The 22,819-nt window shown below is 41.4% G+C and overlaps 1 protein-coding gene across 1 annotated transcript in view; it reads left to right on the top strand.

Annotated features, from left to right (window-relative positions):
* The window catches only part of ano6 (anoctamin 6), a 99,005-nt gene that overhangs the window by 29,755 nt on the left and 46,431 nt on the right, over positions 1 to 22,819 (top strand). The window contains exon 2 of the mRNA XM_078416624.1: positions 4,211 to 4,290. Within this exon, the coding sequence (XP_078272750.1) occupies positions 4,211 to 4,290 (80 nt within the window). The remainder of the gene's footprint in view (positions 1 to 4,210; positions 4,291 to 22,819) is intronic.

Here is a 22,819-nt window from a genome sequence, read left to right as displayed (position 1 = left end):
CTGCTTGTTTTTCAGCTGTGAGCCTGGAATTATTGCAGTTGAAGAATAATAGGACTATTTGTGCACCACCCAAACTTCATGACTTAAAACATCTATGAATTCCTCTCCTTAAAAGGATAATCTTTCAAAAACAAAAGTCAAAATTGCTCAGTTGTTCAGTTAACCACAGAGTGAGTTGTATCTCATGTATTGAACTGGGAAGGAGATCAGTGAAGGGGAAGGGAGTTGAGAAGATGTGGGTCTGAGGGAGGGAGTGCAGAGTGGAAAGGGACTTGAGGGAGGAGGCAATGAAGAAGGGAGGCGATCATGGTGAGGGAATGGGCTGTGGAAGGGGATCAGCGGAAAAGATTGTGGAGCAAGATCGTTTAAAAAGAAAAATAACAAAAATCTGTGAATTGATATATGAGATATGTGTTGTGCATTTTTATGGTATCATCACACATACTGTTCCCCCAAAACACTGATTACACTGAGATGCATAGCGAGCGGTGGTTTTTGCTTACTAAAATAGTGGACGTCACGCTCCTTTGCGTACTACACTTCAGTATAGGCGATTTTGACGGAGTGGTCCATCTTGCTCCTCTAGTATCTTTGGGCTCACTGAAACTTGAGTCACCTCGGACACACCTGACCCTGCAGTAGAACCTGAGTGTTTTTCCATTTAATGTATGGACCTTATGGAATTCTCGGGCAAGGGGAAAGCAGCAAATGTTTCAGCGGAAATGATTGTGGAGCAAGATCATTTATTCTTGTGTGTTCCTACGTATGTGTGTATAAGAGTATGTAAGTCTGTGCTTAAACTGCGCGTGTGTGCACGCGCACCAAGTCTCTGCAGCAAAGCTTGGTTTCCAGTTGTCTTATGTCCCCTTGACATTGGACAAGACACCACTCCACCAAGTCTGTGGTAGCTGGTGTGAAACAGCTACTTCACATCTAAAGAATTCACACAGGCATTACGTAGGCTGGAGTGGAAGCAAGACATCTTCCCTCTTGGGCACTGCCTAAGAAATTGATTCCCTAGCTCACAGATTTAGGAGACCAAGGTCTGTGGGAACTGTGACTTGGGTAGTAATATTAACTTCCTTACAATGTCAAATTGAAGATGGCCCTAAATATTGATTGCAGCTTTTTTTAAATTAGGGATAGATAGTGATGGAGTGGAATAATTTCTGTTTCTGACATACTCTCCAGATATGTAATGTACTTTAGAACAAAGATTAGCACTGATGTTTCCAATGAATGGAAACAGGACAGTTTGTTAAGGCCTATTCCAAGTTTGTAAAACTGAATGGATCAATGAGTAAGTGTACGATGTAAACCACTTATCCTAGAAATTTAGGGTAATTATCATCAGCAGGTCCCTTGTCACGAGCTTCTTGCTAATAACCATTGAGCAGATATCGATGGACCAGCTTCATAAATATTGTAACTGTGCAACAGGCTAAAGGCTGGGAATCCTGAGATTTGTGAATCAACACTTGACATGGCAAAACCTTTCCATTATTTGCAAGACATTATTGCAAAATATAAATCGTATGCACCAATAGGAATTTGAAACTTCAAGGTTTTTGTTTAAATAAATATCTTCTTCCACCATTTCATCTTGTGCAATTGTGTTTGTGTTTGTTTTTCTCCTATGGGATATAGGCATTGTCAGAAATGTTTCCACATACATGCACGAGTGCAGTTCTTTCAACATTCAGAAAGCTCGAAGCTGTCCAGGCCTGCGTGATTGGCTCCTCTCCAGCACCCTAAACATTCATACCTTTGAACATCTGTGTATCGTGGCTCCTCTGTGTTCACTTTACTAATTGCAATTCAGTTACTCATTATGACTACTCCAACAGCACTTCGCAAACTTGCAACCTCTAAACAAGAAGGACAAGGGCAGTAGGTTTACAAGAAGATCACCATCTTCCGTTCCCCATCAAAATTATAAACCGCCCTGACTTGTAACTAAATTGCCGTACCTTCAAAGTTGTTGGGTCCAATTTCTGGAACAACATATCCAATAGCTTTAGGTTTATTATTATTATTGTCATGTGTACCGAGGTACTGTGAAAAGCTTTGTTTTGCATGCGATTCAGATCAGATATATCATACCTAAATTATATCAAGTCAAACTCATAGAGCAAAGGGGAAGATACAGAGTGCAGAAGATAGTGCACAGCATTATCGTGTAGCAGTTCCACAGATAAAGTCCAATGTCCACAATGAGGTAGAGGTGAGTCACTAAACGATCACCAGAAGGATGCAATGGATCAAAATCACGGCCTGTGTCAACTTCTTAAGAGAAATTGCACAATTTCCTCGTCTGCACATAAGAACGACATACATTTGCAGTAATTGTGGGGTTAACGCAAGAGCAGGAATTATTTTGACCAGAGCTGCTAAATTCTATAATTTTCAAGCCACATTAACAAGAACTTTACCATAATTTGGATCTGAGATTTGTTTAGTTTTCTGCACTAAGCTCTGGTCTCTTAAAGTCCTGCTTTGCACGTGTAAGTCACTTTCAACTAGATAGTTGTAGCTCTTTGATAAAGTAACATGGGTAAATAAGGCAATGGAGGAAAGTATGTACAGTAAACCAGTGCTTCTTAAACTCATTCACCCTCGGGTCTTTATCACAAAATTTCATTCACCCTCGACTAAATTTTCTTATGTATTTTTGTAATTTTCGTCTTATTCTCCCTTGTATATTATTTTATATATATTAAGTCATTCACCCTTCATGCACCCCTCTAGTTTCATTCACCCTTGGGTGAACCATTCACCAGTGTAAGAAGCACTGCAGTAAACCCTTATTATTACAAATGTCTTTATAATGGATTTCGGCGATATCGGACGGACCTACCGACTTCACCTCCAGGCAGGGCTGTCGATGCCACCGCCACCCCTCACCACCTCTTCGGCCACTTCCAGGCCAAGCGTCCGACACCACCCCTGACCTGCAATGCCAACCCTGCTGCTTCCAGGCTGAACCTACTGACCATCACTGCTAGGCCGGCTACCTACGACAGGCCACACTGCCTCACCGGCTGCTTCCAGCCAGACCAACTGCGGCCACCGTCAGCCCACACAGCTTCTTCAGCTGCTTCCAGGCCATGCCTACTGTTGCCAAGGCTAGTGCGACCCATACGTACACTCCAGCTGCCCGCGGGCCACGACCAATGACTCTGCCTATCCATGCCTCAACCCCCCTGCATTCCAGGCTGAGAGTCTGAAGCAGAATCTTGACCTATCCATATTTTCCAGAGATGGTACCTGAGCTGCTGAGTTACCCCTGCACTTTGTGTCCTATTGTGTACTAACCAACATCTGCAGTTCTTTGTTTCTTCTACTTGTACAATGATACTCTATTACTCGGTATTACTCGTACTTGGTTATAGAGGACAATTGGCAATACTGGACACCATTCCCACCACCATGGTCCGGTTTAAGAGGGATTACTGTAGTATGCTTGCCTCCACAGGTAATTGCATAGAACATAAAAGTTGGAGCATCATGCACATTTAAACTGCACTAGGGATGTTAGTGAAAAACTTTGTTTTGTGTAACCTAGATAGATGATACCTTTCATGAGTGGAGCAGGTAAAGCAAAAGAGAAAATAAGCAGAGTGCAGAATATAAGGTTACAGCAACAGAGAAAGTGCAGATAAAAAATGAGTGAGTGTCATAATGAGGTAGATTGTAAGATTGGAAATACTTTGTTAACAGAAGAGAGGTCCGTGTTCAGGTGATCGATGGTCAGCGCTAATATGATGGGCCAATGGGCCTACTTCCACACTGTATCTCTAAAATTAAAACCTTGATTAGGTAGGAGAAGCAAGTAAAATTAAACTTGGAAAGTACAACTAGATTATTAATTCATTGTATTAACTATTTTGTCTCTGTTCTAGTTGTCTTCAGTTAATCATTTTGACCATGTGCATAAAGTTGCTTAAAGCAAAAAGAAATAATAAGCACCTTTGTGCTGTCAAATTTCTTGCAACCAAAATGACGCAGAACATTTGCAAGGTTGGGGTTTGTGCATTGGTTAAATGTTTGTACAGATTGCTGCGTAGGTATTTTCAGATGCAAATCCATGGTGGTTTTAAATATTGTTTTATATGAATGCATACTAAGTAAACAAAAAACGTATTTAGTAATGTTTGATTTACCAGTGCTGAGCGTATCATAAATATTGTGTCTTTGTTTGTGCTATTAGGAGATGAGGAATTTTGCGTACAAACATACGCCCCCAACTATGGAACACTGTCTGGGCAAGAGCAACACGCAGCTGAACTGGTAAGGCAGCTTGGCAATCCTGGGAAAAGCAGTGCAGAATAGTTAGAAGAATCCTTATTTTCCAATGCTTTCTTTGGAAAGCAGCCGTGGTATATGGCTTAAAATGTATAATTTTCAAATTATTAATTGATTTCCAACATTTACGCTTATTTTATACCACATGTATAATATTTCACTCTGCGTCTCTGGCAACTATCAGGATCTTTCCTAAAATCACCTTTCTGAAAATCCTCTTTTTTTTAAAGGAACAGACTAGCACAGCAAAGTATGATGTGAAAGCCACGTTTTTTAATACTTCATCAGCATGTGTTGACACAGGCAGTAATTAGCTTTACTTCTCCTTTCCGTTTCCATGGAAGATCAAGTGTTGACAGTCTTTTGCTATTTCCTGTGACTGTGGAGACAGGACAGAGTGAATGATGCTGATATCCTGGTATTTCCTCTTGATATTAGCACAGGAGGAAATAATGGCAGATAGAAGCTAATAATACTTTTGCCATACCCTCTCTTAACAACAGCCTTGGATCCAACTTTTATGAAATGGCATATATCGCTCAATGCCTGGCTTAAAAAAACATTGTTTATTAAAACAGATTTAAAATAATATAGTCATATTTTGAAGATTTTTGAATATAACCAGTGATGGTATTTAACAGGGTTTATCCTCCATTTATTACAATGATTTTCTGAAGCAGTGTCTGGACTTAACCAAAGGTAATATTAAAGGAATTCGACTATGTATGTGTTTAACAAATATAAATGTGAATAAATCCAGCAGATGACCAATGTCACCACTTAATAAGCAGTACAATAATCAATGTTATTGTTAAATATATGTAACCTTTTCCCCCATACCATTAACAGGGCTCATGTAGTAAAGAGTCAACTTACTTAGTTGGTTCCAAATATGGGGTAAGATAGTACTGCATGTGAACATATCATTCGGTGGAAGTTTCTGGGGAACGATATTCTTGATTACAAATGGAGTTGTTAGATGAATAGTTGTACACCAAGTGGTTGCCAAACAACATTAAACATCAAACTTACTGCACATCACTGCTTTCGTCAGGATTCCTTCTGCACAAGGTCAGATGGGCAACTATAAAAATAATTATTTTCTGTGAGTTTGCAACACTCCTCACTTTTTAAAATATTAAAATATTAAAAATAAACATTTGGAAAATGATTTGAGGTTAACTTTATCGCAAGAGATCATTTTAAATACAGTTCTATGTGTTTGGCAATTACTATGGTATTCACCAAGAAAACTTACAAATTTAAAATGATGGAACTTTGCAGATGATGAAATCAATGAAAATAATGAAAATGAAAATTATGTCACTGTTTAATTTTTAAAAAAAATGTATGCATGAGATGACCTGACCACTTCGCCAATTTACTAAGGAACATGTCACGCATCCCAGAAATTGATGGATGATCAATATTGTGTAACAATGTGCCTTTAGACTGCTGCAAGGCATTATACACATACTCGTGTAGTCACAGGGATCTGAGTTGCCATTGATAAATGCATCAGAACTCATGAAGAAACAGAGGCCAGATTTTGAGAAAATATACGCCAGATAAGTCTTAATGGCATGTTATCCTTATGTTCACTTCTAGCTCAATGCCCACAACTTCATTATAGAATTGTCAAGCAAAAATAAATGAAAAAGGTGCTGAAATGAATGTTACCAGTACAGGTCCACCACTGATTTTCCAGCAACTGGTGGTCCGGCACTTCCGTTAATCCAGACAAAATCTCGAGGGTGCACTTGAAATTCTCCCCGCAAAAGTCCCCCAGAAAATGTGGCACCTAGGCCGGATGAGGCAACTGATCTCCACCTCATCGGGGCCTCCATGGCCAATCGGCGGATCGAATCTGTGCCCTGTGGCCGGGGCTCTGGAACACCGTCACCTTAGCCGACTTCCGAGGCAGACTTTGTGGATCAGTATTGCGGACCCTCAGTAGTCGAGGCAGAACATTCCAGAACTATTCGACTCCTCTCAGAGGCTATGACTTCTGTTAGTCCGGCAAAACGGATAAACCAGAAAGGCTGTGGAAGCAAGGGTGCCGGAAGATCGGTGGTGGACCTGTTTATGCCAGCCATACAATTTTCATTATCATCAGGAAACTTAAATGTTCTATTTTTTTGGGCATAGGATGATTCATGAATCAAAAAACCATTGTGCTGTAAATGGTTGACTAAATTTGTTCCTTTTTAACTCAGAAATTGTATGGTTTTCATATCTATTGTAGTACTAATTCATTTGTTCAGTAAGAAGGAACAAGTTTTCTGTGGCCCACAACTCAGTGACTGAGAACAGGAGTGTGGCCAATCCATTTTATGAAGGGAGTATCCTTCGAAAGACTGAAAAATACATTTCAAAATTGACTTGCAGAGCCACATAAAACATTACATAGAACAGTGTAGTGTAGGAACAGGTCCTGAGGCCACAGTATCTGTGCCAAGCACAATGCCAAGTAAAACAAATATCCTCTGCCATGATCCATATTGCTTTATTCCTTGATATACATGTGCCTATCCAAAAGCCTCTTAAACGACAGCAGTGCCTGTACAGTGAGTTACAGGCACTCACCAATCTCTGCACATCCCCTAAAAACTTTGTTTTCTCACTTTAAAGCTATGCCCTCCAGCCATTACTGACAACATACAAGTTACTCCTTATCACGTACTTGAAGTTGTGATCTTCATTATGCTTTCAATTTTATCCTTGGGGCGACAATGGAATAATGAAAATCATCTGTGCAGCAGCTTAACAAGTCAGTAAACAGAATAACTAAAAATATAACAATCAAAAAATGTAATAAATAACCGTAATACTCGTGGAAAAAAACCCCATAATGCAACCAAAGGCACAGTCCATAGATGTTCACGTTGCTGAAGTTATCATGTATATTATACATGAAGGGTATCAATCTGAAGAAGGGTCTCGACCCGAAACGTCACCCATTCCTTCTCTCCCGAGATGCTGCCTGACCTGCTGAGTTACTCCAGCATTTTGTGAATAAATACCTTCGATTTGTACCAGCATCTGCAGTTATCTTCTTATATATTATTCAAGAGCCTGATGGTTGCTGAGAAGAAGCTATTTTTGAACCTGTTAGTCATGGCTGCACCTATTTCCCAGTGTGTAGGAGTAACTTGAGGGCATGGTCAAGGCAGTGAGGGTCTTTGATGATATTGGCTACTTTTTTGAGGCAGGGCCTCTGGAGATCCCACCGATGGTGCGGACATCAATACCTATGATGCACGGGTCAGTGACTGTCACTTTCTGTCATTTCCTTTGTTTCTGGGTGTTTGAGTTGTTGAATGAAGCCATGATTCAACCAGCCATGTGCTCTCTACTGAACACCTGCAGAGGTCCATAAGGGTATTCATCAGCATACTGAATCTCCTCAATCTTCTAAGGAAGTAGAGGCTTTCCTTGAGATGGCATTCATTGTGCTGGACCCAGAACAGATCTTCAGAGATGTGCACACTCTGGAACTTGAAGCTGTTTACTCTCTTCATCGCTGTAATGTTGATGAAGAGAGTTTTGTGAATCCTGGGCTTTTCCCCGCTGAAATAAACACTTAGCTCCTTGGTCTTGCTGACATTGAGAGCAAGATTGCTATTCTGGCACCGTTCAATTAGATTTTCAATCTCTCTCCTGTAATGTGGTTTCTTACCCATTACTTATCCAACAACGGTGGTATCATTGGTGAATTTAGAGATGGTGTTGGAAATGTGTCTCACTTCACAGTCATGGCTATAGAGAGAGTAGAGTAGGTTACTGAGGAGGTTATTGAGAATGGTTATCAAGCTGCAGTAGTATCAATGTACATGTCTATGTAATTTTTTTGTCAGCAACTTCATTCTCAAAGTCTATCCCCGTCATTACTGCCTGTTGCTTTGATAATGTATGATCTCAGTTCCTCAATGATCGAATGGACTTCCAAACTATGAACTCCTCCTTTCTCCTGTTGTTTCAGGAGAGGCTTTCCTTGCTTGTCTTGGCCTGGGATCTACAAGCTGATGAAACCTGGCCTTTATATTGGTGACTTTAGGCCTTTAGTTATCCTAAACGGACAAAGCTGAGATGAATAGAATAGGATAGAATAGAATAGAATAGAATAGAATAGAATAGAACAGAATAGAATTTCTTTATTGTCATTATAGGGTGCATACAACGAAATTCAGGCGCACTACCTGAGCTCAAATGTACAAGATAAAAAATAACAATAAAACAACAGTAAAAGAGTGAGAAAAATACAAAACTGTTCATACATTCACATGCACACAGTGTGACACATACACACAGATTCACAATGCATACACATTTTGCCTACGTATGCACCCTTATCAGAATATAAGATATTGCACCTTGTCAGAATCTAAGATATTGCACAGAATAGTATAAGAAGTGTAAGAAAATAACTGCAGATGCTGGTACAAATCGAAGGTATTTATTACACAAAATGCTGGAGTAACTCAGCAGGTCAGGCAGCATCTCATGAGAGAAGGAATGGGTGACGTTTCGGGTCGAGACCCTTCACACAGATGTCAGGGGGTCGGGACAAAAGAAGGATATAGGTGGAGACAGGAAGATAGAGGGAGAACTGGGAAGGGGGAGGGGAAGAGATGGACAGAGGAATTATCCAAAGTTGGAGAAGTCAATATTCATACCGCTGGGCTGCAAGCTGCCCAAGCGATATATGAGGTGCTGTTCCTCCAATTTCCGGTGGGCCTCACTATGGGCACTGGAGGAGGCCCATGACAGAAAGGTCAGACTGGGAATGGGAGGGGGAGTTGAAGTGCTCAGCCACCGGAGATCAGGTTGGTTAAGGCGGATTGAGCGAAGGTGTTGAGTGAAGCGATCGCCGAGCCTGCGTTTGGTTTCGCTGATGTAAAGAAGTTGACATCTAGAGCAGTGGATACAATAGATGAGGTTGGAGGAGGTGCAGGTGAACCTCTGTCTCACCTGGAAAGACTGTTTGGGTCCTTGGATGGAGTTGAGGGGGGAGGTAAAGGGACAGGTGTTGCATCTCCTGCGGTTGCAGGGGAAAGTGCCCGGGGATGGGGTGGTTTGGGTAGGAAGGGACGAGTGGACCAGGGAGTTACGGAGGGAACGGTCTCTGCGGAACGCAGAAAGGGGAGGGGATGGGAAGATGTGGCCAGTAGTGGGGTCCCGTTGTAGGTGACGGAAATGTTGGAGGATGATTTGTTGGATACGCTGGCTGATGGGGTGGAAGGTGAGAACGACGGGGATTCTGTCCTTGTTACGAATGGGGGGAGGGGGAGCAAGAGCGGAGCTGCGGGATGTAGAAGAGGCCCTAGTGAGAGCCTCATCCATAATGGAAGAGGGGAAGCCCCATTTCCTGAAGAATGAGGACATCTCTGATGCCCTAGTGTGAAACACCTCATCCCGGGCGCAGATGCGGCGTAGAAGGAGGAATTGGGAGTAGGGGATAGACTTTTTGCAGGAGACAGGGTGGGAAGAAGTGTAGTCCAGATAGCTGTGTGAGTCAGTGGGTTTATAGTAGATGTCAGTCACTAGTCTGTCTCCTGTGATGGAGGAGGTGAGGTCCAGAAACGGGAGGGAGATGTCGGAGATTATCCAAGTATATTTAAGAGCAGGATGGAAATTGGAAGTGAAGTGTATGAAGTCAGTGAGTTCTGCATGGGTACAAGAGGTAGCACCAATGCAGTCGTCGATATAGCGGAGGTAGAGTTTGGGGATGGGGTCAGTGTACGTCCGGAACAGGGATTGTTCGACGTACCCGACAAAGAGCCAGGTATAGCTAGGGCCCATGCGAGTGCCCATAGCTACGCCTCTGGTTTGGAGGAAGTGGGAGGAGTCAAAGGAGGTTGTTAAGGGTAAGAACCAGCTCTGCTAGGCGGAGGAGTTAGTAGATGGGGATTGGCTGGTTCTACGGTCGAGGGAGGGCTTCAAGACCATCCTTGTGGGGGATGGAAGTGTAGAGTGACTGGACATCCATGGTAAAGATGAGGGAGTGGGGGCCTGGGAACTGGAAATTATCGATGAGATGGAGAGTGTGTGAGGTGTCTTGGATGTAGGTGGGGAGGGATTTGACCAGGGGGGATAGATGGAGTCGAGGTGGGTGGAAATAAGTTCGGTGGGACATGAACAGGCAGAAACAATGGGTCTGCCGGGACAGTTCTGTTTATGTATTTATGTATATTATGTATTTATGCACGGAATAGTATTATAAAAATAAATATTGCAAATTAATATATCAGTATTGCACAGAGGTAGGTATTGTACAGTATAAATATTGTCTATGGGGGGGGTGCTTTCAGTGCAGAGTTCAGTATGGTGATGGACTTAGGATAGAAACTGTTTGTTAGTCTTGTGGTGTGCGCTTTGATGGACCTGTAGCGCTTTCACAAGGGCAGAAGGGCAAACAAGTGATGGGTGGGGTGAGATGGGTCCTTTAGGATGCAGGATGCCTTCCGCAGGCAACGGGAGCTATAGATGTCTTCGAGGGCAGGCAGACGTGTGTTGGTGATCTTCTGGGTTGTGTTGATGACTCTGAGCCGCAGAACTGTTACCATACCACACCAGGATCCCATGTATCAGGACACTCTCAATGGAGCAGCAGTAGAAGGACACTAGCAGCTGTTGTGGCAGCTTGACTTTCCTGAGTGTTCTTAGGAAGTGAAGCCACTGTTGTGCCTTCTTAACCAGAGAGTTTATGTTGGTTGACCACATGAGATCTTCTGAGATGTGGGTGCCCAGGAACTGGAAACTGGAGACTCTATGAATGATAGTCTTGAACTATTAGCAGTTGACTGAAATGGTCTTGCCAGTATTAAACTAGGTTTCACGGTTTTGGAATATGCCCAAGACATCTGACTGGACTGCAATCATGCCACTGTTATTGTGGTTGAAATTCTCTGGTTGCCTTGTTTGCTGCTAATTGAAATTTTAGTTTAGTTCAGAGATACAGAGCGGAAACTGGCTCCTTGACCCACTGAGTGGGCCGACCCGTGATCAGCCCATCACTAGCACTATCCTACGTATAGGGACAGTTTACAATATATCAAAGCCAATTAACCTACAAAGCTGTACGTCTTTGTAGTGTGGGTGGAAACCGGAGCAAACGAAGAAAACCCACGTGGTCACAGGGAGGACGCACAAACTCTGTACAGACAGCACCCTTAGTCAGGATCGAACCCCGGTCTCTTGCGCTGTAAGGTAGGAACTCGACAGCTGCACCATTGTGCCACCCTATTTCATAACATACTCTATCTGTCACAACAATTTTCTGGTACCATACCAGTCTACTTAGGCACTTGGATAGTTCATCTCCCATGTGTAAATAACAGAATGCTGCCTGACCTGCCTAGTTACTCCAGCATTTTGTGAATAAATACCTTCGATTTGTACCAGCATCTGCAGTTATTTTCTTACACAGAATGATTGAAAATTCATTGGTGGATCTGAGATTAGTGGCAATTCTGTTTTGTGATGAATCCCCATCAAAGAAAGATTTTAAAAAAAGGCTTGTCAATATCGTGATCACACAGCAGTTAAAACTTTTGCAGAAAACCTGCTTGACATTTCCATCAATACAGCACGCAGAAAGCTCCAGAACTGAATTAAGGTAGCATACATCTGACACTTATTATTCGTGTCTATGAGACAAACATGTTGCTGTGTTATCTCACAGATCTATAAGTCATTGCTTTGCTCAATAAATGTGACCAAATTTAACCTTGCTGCTGTTTACAAAACAGATTCCCCTTGCATCAGAACATATGCCACACATCTTGAGAAATCAGTCCCATATGTATACTCCTATACGATGGAGAAGAACACAAAGTGGTGCATCTAAGTGTTGACACATAATCAGAAATATTGATCTAGAATATCTTTAAGTTAGGAATCAAAATCTTATTGCAAAATTAGAGAATCTTGAAGGTAGACATTGTTAATAACTTACCCCGAACTGTGAATTTGAGTAACAACAATAATAATTAAAATATAACGAATCCCTCACAGCAACTAAGATCAAATCATGAAATATGCTGAATGTTACTCCAGCCTCAGTTTCTCTTTCCCTGTAAGAGATTTCTGAGTTCAATTTTTTGGGGTAAATTTTGAGTTAAAACTATGCTACTGTGAATGTCATCTTTAAAGTCATGATGATAAACTACAATCTCTAATAGCAAAGACCATCTGGTGCATGCTTGTTCATCATTCAGGAAGTTCTCCACATTTGTCACAATTTGAAAACTGGATTTCTTCGTCAGTAAGTTATTCAAAAGAGGCCTGATGTTTAATTACGATAAGCATACAAAATTTACATTTCAAACAGGTTCAAACGTAAATAAGAGCCGAAAAATGGGTACACAAAGACCAGTCGATTGTACTGTGGCATTTGTTTCATTCTTTAATTATTGCAGCAAAATATCAAAATACCAAAACACCTACAATAAATTGGTGAAGTGGTCACAAACTACATGCAAATCTAACAGCATAAAGTCATTATTATTCATATTCAGATAAGGCCAGATAAAATTAGTCTTGTCTCTAAAACCACGTGGAATAGAAAGTGGGTCAAGCTAGAGTGCCCTTGGTGAACAACATGTAAATCTTCATGTTTATGTTACATGGCAGCCCTCACTTTTCCCATTTAACTTAGAAATTTCATGTATTAATGACAGTCATAATGACTGATTTGTTTTCACAATGCACGTAGCTCAGAGTGCCCAAAATATGACCTCCTGTGACAATTCCTGGTTTCTTCCATTGGAGGAGAGCAGTTTTGAAAAGGAGGTTCTAATATACTACCAGAAACAAGAATCGGGGTGTGCTAAACAGTAGCATGAGCCATTCTTCCAAGATCTCCCATAATTTTGCAAGGATGGGGTAGTCAAAGTGAACTGAACCGATAATAATGGGCCAGGCAGATCACTATCTCCGGGAACATTCGGTGTGAGTGGGCTGAGTGATTTAGGACACTCAGTAATGATGAGAAGTTAAAGAAAGCCCCCACTTGAAGATAGTTGCCTTGGACCTGCCTGTAGCTATCCAGGGTGGGTCATACCCTTAACTAGTTATGACCTGTTTCAAGTTTATTCCTGCAGTTACATTTGTGGTTTGAGATCACTGAGCATGCCTTAGTGTTCCAAGCACTGGATCTTCAGCAATCATGGCAGTCCACTGTCTCTGCTCCATTTAAAACTGGACCACCAATCCCAAAGATGGGGGCATTCCTGATTGAGAGAAATAATGCAGACAGGACTAATTAAAACACAAGAATTGGGACCGTGTAATATCTGGCCTTATCCAACATATTACGATCAGCACTAATATTCTATTCTAATGTACAATTTGATTGAATCTTTCTAACTCTCAAACCTAATATTATCAATCGGTTTTACTGGGAAAAAAAATTACAGCAAAATGAAAATACTACTTTACTGTGAGTTTTATGTGGTTTTATGTAAATGGTGGAAACATCTAATCATGTTTGTTTTTATGTAAGTATTTTTTTTGATGTTGTAAAAATTAATACATTGTACTGAATATAAATGCACATAACTCATTATATGTGGGCCAATTTTTGTGGATTGAGTGTAGCATCAATGTTATTAAGATCAACAAATTCAGAAATGTTTGCCTGTTTAAATATTGCTGAGGAGAAATGTTTCCAGATTTGAATGTTGTTGGTCCTAAACTGAAATGCTATCGCCTGGTGATAAAATAGTATTCTGTTTGTTTCATGCTGTCAATTAATTTATTTTGGACTATCCCACAGCTACTCCCTGCGATAGACAAGTGCATGGTATGCTGCTTTCTGCTGGAATGCTTTATTAATGTTTGCGCGTTTTGTTCGCTTACTGCATTAATTCAACCTGCCATGATTCTTTTTGTTTAAAGCTATTTACTTTCGAATAAATTGAAAGACATTTATAATGCAACTGATCATTACCTCAAGTAAGTGTTGATTTACTAAGCTAGTTGGCCATGATGTTCTTGTAGAATTGCTGATATTTCACTTGTAGTATTTTTCAGCCACATTATTTTGCAGATTATTCTTTGGAGTTCCATGCCATGGTGATGCATTAGAAATCTGACTGCACAGCCTTCATTTTCAGTTGCTAAATGACATTCTAAGCCCACAACGTGTCAGACAGGAAGCATCTGTTGCCCGCCCGCAGTGGCTGATACACCCACAATATTAATATAGACAAAAATGGCTCTCAGAGCACACATAACAAACAAATATGAGTTCCTTTGCATATTGAAATAAGGTATTTTAAGGCTTTACAGCCTTATCTGCAACACTGTGTTACCTTCAACACATTCAGCTCTGGGTTAGCTGCCTTTAGGAAAACTAAGTCCAAATGCGAGTTAGCAGCTTGTCCTTTAAGGGGTTCCTGCAGGATGCATTCAACAAATTAAGTTATACAAATGCTGCTGGTGGTTTTGAGAAAGACAGGGCTGCACCACTGACTCGAGGTGGGGGGGGGGGGGGGGGGGGGGGGACAGTGCCACAGCTCATGGAGCTGCTATCTCATAGCTCCAGTGATCTGGATTCAATCCTGATCTTCTGTGCTGACAGTGTGGAGTTTATGTATTCTTCCTGTCACTGTGCCTCTTTTTCCTGGGTGCACTGGGTCCTTTTCACATCCAAAACGTGTAAATTGATGGGCTAATTGACTGCTGTAAATTACCCCTCGTGTGTAGTGATGAGAGAATCTGGTGGGAATACAGTGGGATGTGTAGGAATAGCGTAAACGGTTGCTCGGTGGTCAGCATAGACTTGGCGGCTGAAAGGCCTGTCTCTGTGCCATGTGGCTCTTATACCCTCACAGTCAAACAGTGAGCTCAGGTCCACCATTATTCTCATGCCTGCAATGAGGCATATTCAAATTTCTGGGTTGCTTTATATTTGGTAGCTTGTAATCTTTAATTAGCAGGCAAATGAAATGTGATGCCGCTGCAATGAATGGGGGTGAATGGTGAACCATTTCACTCAAGGGCAGGGGTCTGATTCAGGAAACAGCACCCCATCAAGTACAATTCAAGTTCCCTGATTGAGCTCGACAATATAGAATATTAAATTGTTTCTTTTTCAAAAAATAGGCTTTCACTTATTCTTGTATCAACCTCACTGCTTTGAGATATCATTAATTTTGTCATTTAATCTCTCCTATCTTCCAACCTGTCACTGATCTTTCCTTTTGTCATTTCCGCTTTCCAATGATGCCGAGTTGCTTAGAACCACAAACGTCAAGCATTTTGTTGTGCTTCTTCTTCTTCTGTCGTATGTCTTTTAGACCTGTAGCTCCGTTGAGGCGAGCCAGGCCAACGTGTCATCATCCAGGTCAATCAGACCTCGTTCACCATTCGGTGGCTGGTATTTGGGGCAACTGGTGACTATGTGCTCCACTGTGCTAATGAAAAGCTATTGAACTGAAACATTAGTAAAAAACAAACCGCTGGAGAAACTTGGAGGGTTCAGCAGCATCTGTGGAGGGAATTGGACAGGCGGCATTTTGCATCAGGCCCCTTCTTCACAGTGAAACTGGAACATTCATTTACTTTCTGGCTAGCTAGCTAAGTCTTTTCAGCGTTTTATATTTTTAGTATTCTTCAGTATGGAAATGTCAAATATAAGAGATCATAGCTTTAAGGTGGGAGGAGCATCTCCTCCTGCTGCCTGACCCGCTGAGTTACTCCAGCATTTTGGGTCTAACAGACGGGAAGAGGCTGTTTTTGAGTTTGATGATGCACACAGTGTTCTTATAACCATGTCAAATTGTTTATTAAATAGCAATTCCCTTTAGAGCAGTTAATGCCTATATTTCGGTAACAAGGCAGATGTTTTCTGTTTGTGCTAAAAAAGCTGGTTTGCATTTTGAGGAGCAGGGAGATGAGGTGGTGGGAGCTGTTTGCTGCTTGCAAGTCATTATGGCCTTACCTTTGTTTTAACCTGAAGAGAGGAACTTCTTGACCATATTATGACCAGAAATCAGACTTCAGCAACTGAAATATTGCACAATTGCAAAGGTTTAAAACGTTAAAGTAAAATAACAACTGAGAATCAATAGCGCACATAACTGAAAGAGTTACTGTTATGTTGTCGAAGATATAATTGTTATGTCAGTCTCTGTGTTCATTTTATTTTTATCCATTGTTTTGCAAAATCAGGTGTCCTTTCCAAATTCCATGTATCACCAAGATGCAATGTTGCATGTTTCTTTCCTCACCTAAATCTCTGCATTGAATGTATTCTTTTGTCACCTCAGGTTCACTTTCACCAAAGTCTATTGCAATGCAAAATATTTTGCACAACCATAAATTTCAGCGAGAAAGCCATAAGTTTCAGCGGCTTTACAAAAATGCAGTGGGTGCATCTGGAACGATTCAAGACCAATTTCCTTGTCCATCATCTCCACTAGCGTTTCTCTCTTATGTTTCAGTTTAAACTTTAATTTCTCATCTGTAACCACAACCCAATCAGGCATTCATTGCCTAACCAACGTGTGAGGCACATGATATATGTAAGAGATCAAATCCTGATAACTTCTTGTGCTATCACAAACAAATTCTAGTGCGCAACTAGGAACCTTTAATACAATTTACAATACTCACTCTAAAATAGTTAATCACAGAAATTGATTTGACAGTAGTTAAGCACACAATCTGTTACTTAATTCAGATCAGTTCGAATAAAAGCACGAGTTTCTGCTAAACAGATTATTTGCCAATAATGTAACATAATATTCAAGGTCATCTAGCCTTAATCTTAAAATCTGCAGCATGAGTTTCATCCCGGTCGGTATAAACTGTGAGCCATCGTGTTCCAGCAGGACTTTTCCCCGGCCCAGCCTCTCTGTTACTCTGAAATTCTATCATTTGTAACCTTTCCTTCGTCACATTTCACACACAAGTGAACTGTGTAGCAAAACTGGCACCTCATTTTCACTACCAAGAACTCCCTATTCTCAATCCATTGTCCATGCAGTATTTTACGTCAAAATAGCTTCTCTCCGACCATTGGCAAGACTTTCTAAATGCTCATAATCTATTCGAGAGAGAGATCATTATATTTTCTTTCTCATGCAATACTTTAGTGATCCCATTTCTTGCCATTGCATGGATTACGATTTGTTTTGCTTTTGCATTTTAAGATTTTCTTCTTTAACCAACCACTCTGTGGGACTTTACCACGGGATATTGATTTATTCACAAAATGCTGGAGTAACTCAGCAGGTCGGGCAGCATCTCGGGAGAGGAATGGGTGACATTTCGGGTCGAGACCCTTCTTCAGACTCTGAAGAAGGGTCTCGACCCGAACCGTCACCCATTCCTTCTCTCCCGAGATGCTGCCCGACCTGCTGATTTACTCCAGCATTTTGTGAATAAATCAATTTGTACCAGCATCTGCAGTTATTTTCTTTTACCACGGCATTTTCTTTGGCCTCTTTGGTAACCAATATGTTGCTTCTGGCTTTGTCACTTAGTTTCTTTTGATGACCTTTTCGACAGGTATGGTCTCTTGTAATAATGGTGATAACGCCATGCATCTGTCAGCACTGCTTCCTGTCTTTACGGGTAGCTTTTGTTATTTCCATTATATACTTTGTCACATTAATGTATTTGTCAAGTCCTGACATTGTGGACACAATGTGTACGAATTGTAAGGTTCATGATTTTACTGACAGTCTTGGCTACACATATCTTTACTAAGTTCAACATAACCTTGTCAATGGGCCTATATATTTGCCATTTGCCCCATAGAGAAATAAACAATATCATCCGCTCATGGTTTCACGAGAGCAAATAACTAATGTTGCAACTTCTGTTCTTATCCCTCTCTGAACAAAAGCTCATTTTTTAAATAGTTCTTATTACACAATTCCACCCTGTAAATCTGATGATTCATCATCGCATGTTAGGAATTGTTTTTAGTTTCAGCATTTAATGTTCCCCATTCACAAAAGACCAAGCAGATAAGGCCTTTTCCTGTTTTATATCATTCATATCCTGCAGCATTCTAACAGTGAGCAATATTACCAATTAATTGTTCGCATTTGCAGCAAGACTATGTAAACTACTTATAAATGAAAATAATTCAAACATTCTTAGTCATGAGATTAAAACAAACCCTAATCCCATGTATCTATGTATGTCAATGGTTTACATTAATTATGGAATCAGTACTATTACTTACAGAGATAACAACTGGTTGGGAATATTTTATTAATTTATAATATAATCAGGGACTTTTAATATATTCATTGGGTAGCAGAGCAAGTATTTTACATTAAATACATTGGGGTGGGTATTTGACTTGGAAATGCCTTCATTTTAGGAGAGGATTTATCAAATTTTGAAATGGCACTGAGAAAAATGAATTAATCTATGAAAGAAAATGTACTCAAGCCCTCTTGGAAGAGGTCTTATGATCACTGATCAGCACATTAAGCAGGCAGATAATTTAATCAACCCGCACCTTTATGCTGACTCTGCCATTACTGAATATCAATTTCTCATTTGTGCCCACACTCAATCTTGAATTTCTGAACAGTGTGAATCAACACAAAGGACTCACCAACATGACATTTACTAAAGGTTTGTGCTGGAACAAGTTACCTGCCGACATGGCTTCTCTTGCAGATGTTCCTAATGGAATAGAGTGTGGCTGGGAGAATGAAATGGGACATTTGAAGATAGATAAGCTTCCAGAAGAAAGCAGGTGGGAAAGCTCTCAGAAGGAGGCCATATTTGCCACTACTCTCCACGGAATATTTCCCTTAATCTCAACTTGAGCAATGAGCAGCCTTTCACCAAAGTGAAATCAGCTAATAAGATTGGGGTGTGTCTGCATGACTTATGGTTACCAACGCAAAGGCAAATAACAACTTTAATATCACTGGCTTCTTAACTGCTGTTGGAGGTAAATATTATTCCACAGTTTGTGTAATGCAGCACCATGAGGGAGGTAATTCAACCTTTCCATGGAGGTTAAGTCTGCGAACCTGTTTTGCATGCCACTGTCTGGCACTGCTTTGCATGCCACTGTCTGTGTGCATGTTATTTTGTGTCCACCTTTTGCACTCTGACATCTTACTGGATTGAGAGTCATTCCACTTCGTCATTTTGTTTCTGACGTTTGACCATAATTGATACGTTGTCCTTAGTGAATATACAATGGTTTCCTCATCATTCCCTGCGGTTCCAAGTGAACACAGATTCTGTCCCTCAGAATCTTCTCCAACGTCTTCCCTACCACTGATGTAAGGCTTATTGGACTACCGTTTCTAGCCTTATCCCGACAGCCCTTTTTGAATAAAGGGGCAACATTAGCTGTCGTCCAGTCTTCTGGCTATTTACCCATGGCTAATGGGTATGCAAAAATCTCCGTTAAATCCTCAGCATTTTCTCCCTCAGGATCCTTAAATAGATCCTGTCAGGCCCTGAAGACTTAGTCACCCTAATTACTCCGCTATTTTTAGTACTTCCTTTTTCCTGATACAATCATGCGTACCCCTCCCTTAACCCACCAGCCTCCACATGCTGGTGAATCCTGAGAAGTATTGACTCAGAACCTAGCACATATTCCCAGGCTCCACACACTCCTTCTTGATTCTAATATACCTACATAGGATTTTAGAATTCTTATTAATACTAATTGTTAAGGTACTTTCATGGCATTTTAGCCTCTTAATCTTTCTTTTTCCCCCTCATATATATGATGTAAACCTCAAAAGACTCATTCAATACCAATTTCCAATTCTTCACACATGCATCTTTATTTTCCCTGATTACGCCTTCAATATTCTTCTATCTTACTATTTTTGCTTCTTGCCCTTTAAGGAGAATTGCTGGCTCAGAATCTTTACCATCTCGCATGTAAACGCCGCCCCTCATTATCGTATGACATTAATCCTTCCAGCAGTTGCTGCCAATATACTTAACTGGAAAATGTGCTACAAAGCCTACTCCCACCGTCATAGATCACAAGGTTTTTCTGTACCAACTTGACTTGGGGCACTGCAGAGATCATGGCCTGTCTTCAATATGGAAAGAATTGTTACTTAAAATAGAAACGTAGAAAATAGGTGCAGGAATAGGCCATTCGACCCTTCGAGCCAGCACTGCCATTCAGTATGATCATGGCTGATAGTCCAAAATCAGTACCTCGTTCCTGCTTTCTCCTCATATCCCTTGATTCCGTTAGCCCTGAGAGCTATATCTAACTCTCTCTCTTGAAAACATCGCTAGTCATATCTCAACATTATTCAAGTACACCAAATGGATGCAATAGGATATTTAGTGTAGGAAAATAACTGCAGATGCTGGTACAAATTGAAGGTATCACAAAATGCTGGAGTAACTCAGCAGGTCAGGCAGCATTTAGGAGAGAGGGAATGGGTGACGTTTCGGGTCAAGACCCTTCAGACTGATGTCAGGAGACGGGACAAAGAAGGGATATAGGTGGAGACAGGAAGACAGTGGGAGAACTGGGAAGAGGGAGGGCAAGAGAGGGACAGAGGAGCTATCCAAAGTTGGAGAAGTTGATGTTCATACCGCTGGGCTGTAAGCTGCCCAAGCGAAATATGAGGTGCTGTTCCTCCAATTTCCGGTGGGCCTCACTATGGCACTGGAGGAGGCCCATGACAGAAAGGTCAGACTGGGAGTGGGAGGGGGAGTTGAAGTGCTCAGCCACCGGGAGATCAGTTTGGTTAAGGCGGACTGAGCGATGGTGTTGAGCGAAACGATTGCCGAGCCTGCGTTTGGTCTCGCCGATGTAGAGAAAATGACATCTGGAACAGCGGATACAATAGATGAGGTTGGAGGAGGTGCAGGTGAACCTCTGCCTCACCTGGAAAGACTATTTGGCTCTTTGGATGGAGTTGAGGGGGGAGGTAAAGGGACAGGTGTTGCATCTCCTGCGGTTGCTGGGGAAAGTGCCTGGGGAGGGGGTGGTTTGGGACGAGTGGACCAGGTAGTTACAGAGGGAATGGTCTCTGTGGAACGCAGAAAGGGGAGGAGATGGGAAGATGTGGCCAGAGGTGGAAAGTTGGAGGTGACGGAAATGTTGGAGGATGATTTGTTGGATACGCTGGCTGATGGGGTGGAAGATGTGGACAAGGGGGATTCTGTCCTTGTTACAAATGGTGGGAGGGGGGAGCAAGAGCAGAGCTGCGGGATATAGAGGAGGCCCTAGTGAGAGCCTCATCTATAATGGAAGAGGGGAAGCCCCATTTCCTGAAGAATGATACCTGTACTGCTTGAACATCTTTGACTGCAGCACATGTAGCTTTCAAAGAAAGGGAGTGCTCTGGTGGACACAGAGATTCTGACTAACTCTAGGTATTAACATTTAAAGAAGTATTGAGAATAGTCCGGTGGTCCATCAATAGTTTACTTGCATTATGAGGTAAATTCCTGAGAAAGTGGAAGTGTGTCCATGGCCCTGGTACTTGTTGCTCCCTCCAAGGATGACAACGTTTCTTTATCCATGTATGTGTTCCACAAAAATGAAGGAATTGTGACTTTCTTCATAGACTTTAGTAATAGACTGTAGGAGAGTTAATAGTAGACTTTAGGAGAGCTCCCGCTCCCCTCCCCCAGTCACCATCAACAACACCACAGTCACATCTGTGGAGTCATTTAAGTTCCTTGGAACCATCATCTCCAGGGACCTTAAATGGGAGGTCACCATCGACTCCACAGTCAAAAAGGCCCAACAGAAGATGTACTTCCTGCGGCTGCTGAGAAAACACAAACTGCCACAGGCAATGATGGTCCAGTTTTATACTGCCATCATAGAGTTTGTCCTCACCATCTCCATCATGGTCTGGTTTGGCTGAACCACCAAGCATGACATCTGGAGGCTGCAACGAATCATTCAATCAGCTGAGAAGGTTGTTGGCTGTAACTTTCCCTCCATTGACAAATAGTACACTGCAAGGGCCAGGAAGCGAGCGGGTAAGATCATCCCTGACCCCTCTCACCCTGGCCACAAAACTCTTTGAAGCACTTCCCTCTGGAAGGCGACTCTAGACTGTCAAAGCCGCCACAGCCAGACATAAAAACATATTTCTTTCCACAAGCAGTCGTCCGACTCAACAACCAAAAGTCTGTAGCCTCCTTTTGTTCTGGTATTTTATTTCATTCTTCACATGTTTAAACTATAATGTTTTATTCTTAATGTTTTAATGTTTTATGTTTTATTCTTAGTTGTTTACTGTATGTCATGTTGTTACTTGCGAGCAAAGCACATAGGCAAATTCCTTGTATGTGTGCATACTTGGCTAATAAAATGTATTCAATTCAATTCAATTCAATTCTACTAGGAAAATTGATATTCATTAATGATTTTGTACAAGGACGATCATGCCTCACAAATCTACTCTCACAAAAATGTTTTGAGGAGGTAAGTAAGAAAATGAATGAAGAGAGTGTAGTAGATATGGTTTACATCAAGTCAAGTCAAATTTATTTGTCACATACACATACACGATGTGCAGTGAAA

The sequence above is a fragment of the Rhinoraja longicauda genome, chromosome 20 (assembly GCF_053455715.1).
Source record: "Rhinoraja longicauda isolate Sanriku21f chromosome 20, sRhiLon1.1, whole genome shotgun sequence".
NCBI lineage: Eukaryota > Metazoa > Chordata > Chondrichthyes > Rajiformes > Arhynchobatidae > Rhinoraja > Rhinoraja longicauda.
The sequence above is the reverse complement of the archived record's forward strand: the minus strand, read 5'-3'. Positions and strand labels throughout refer to the sequence as shown.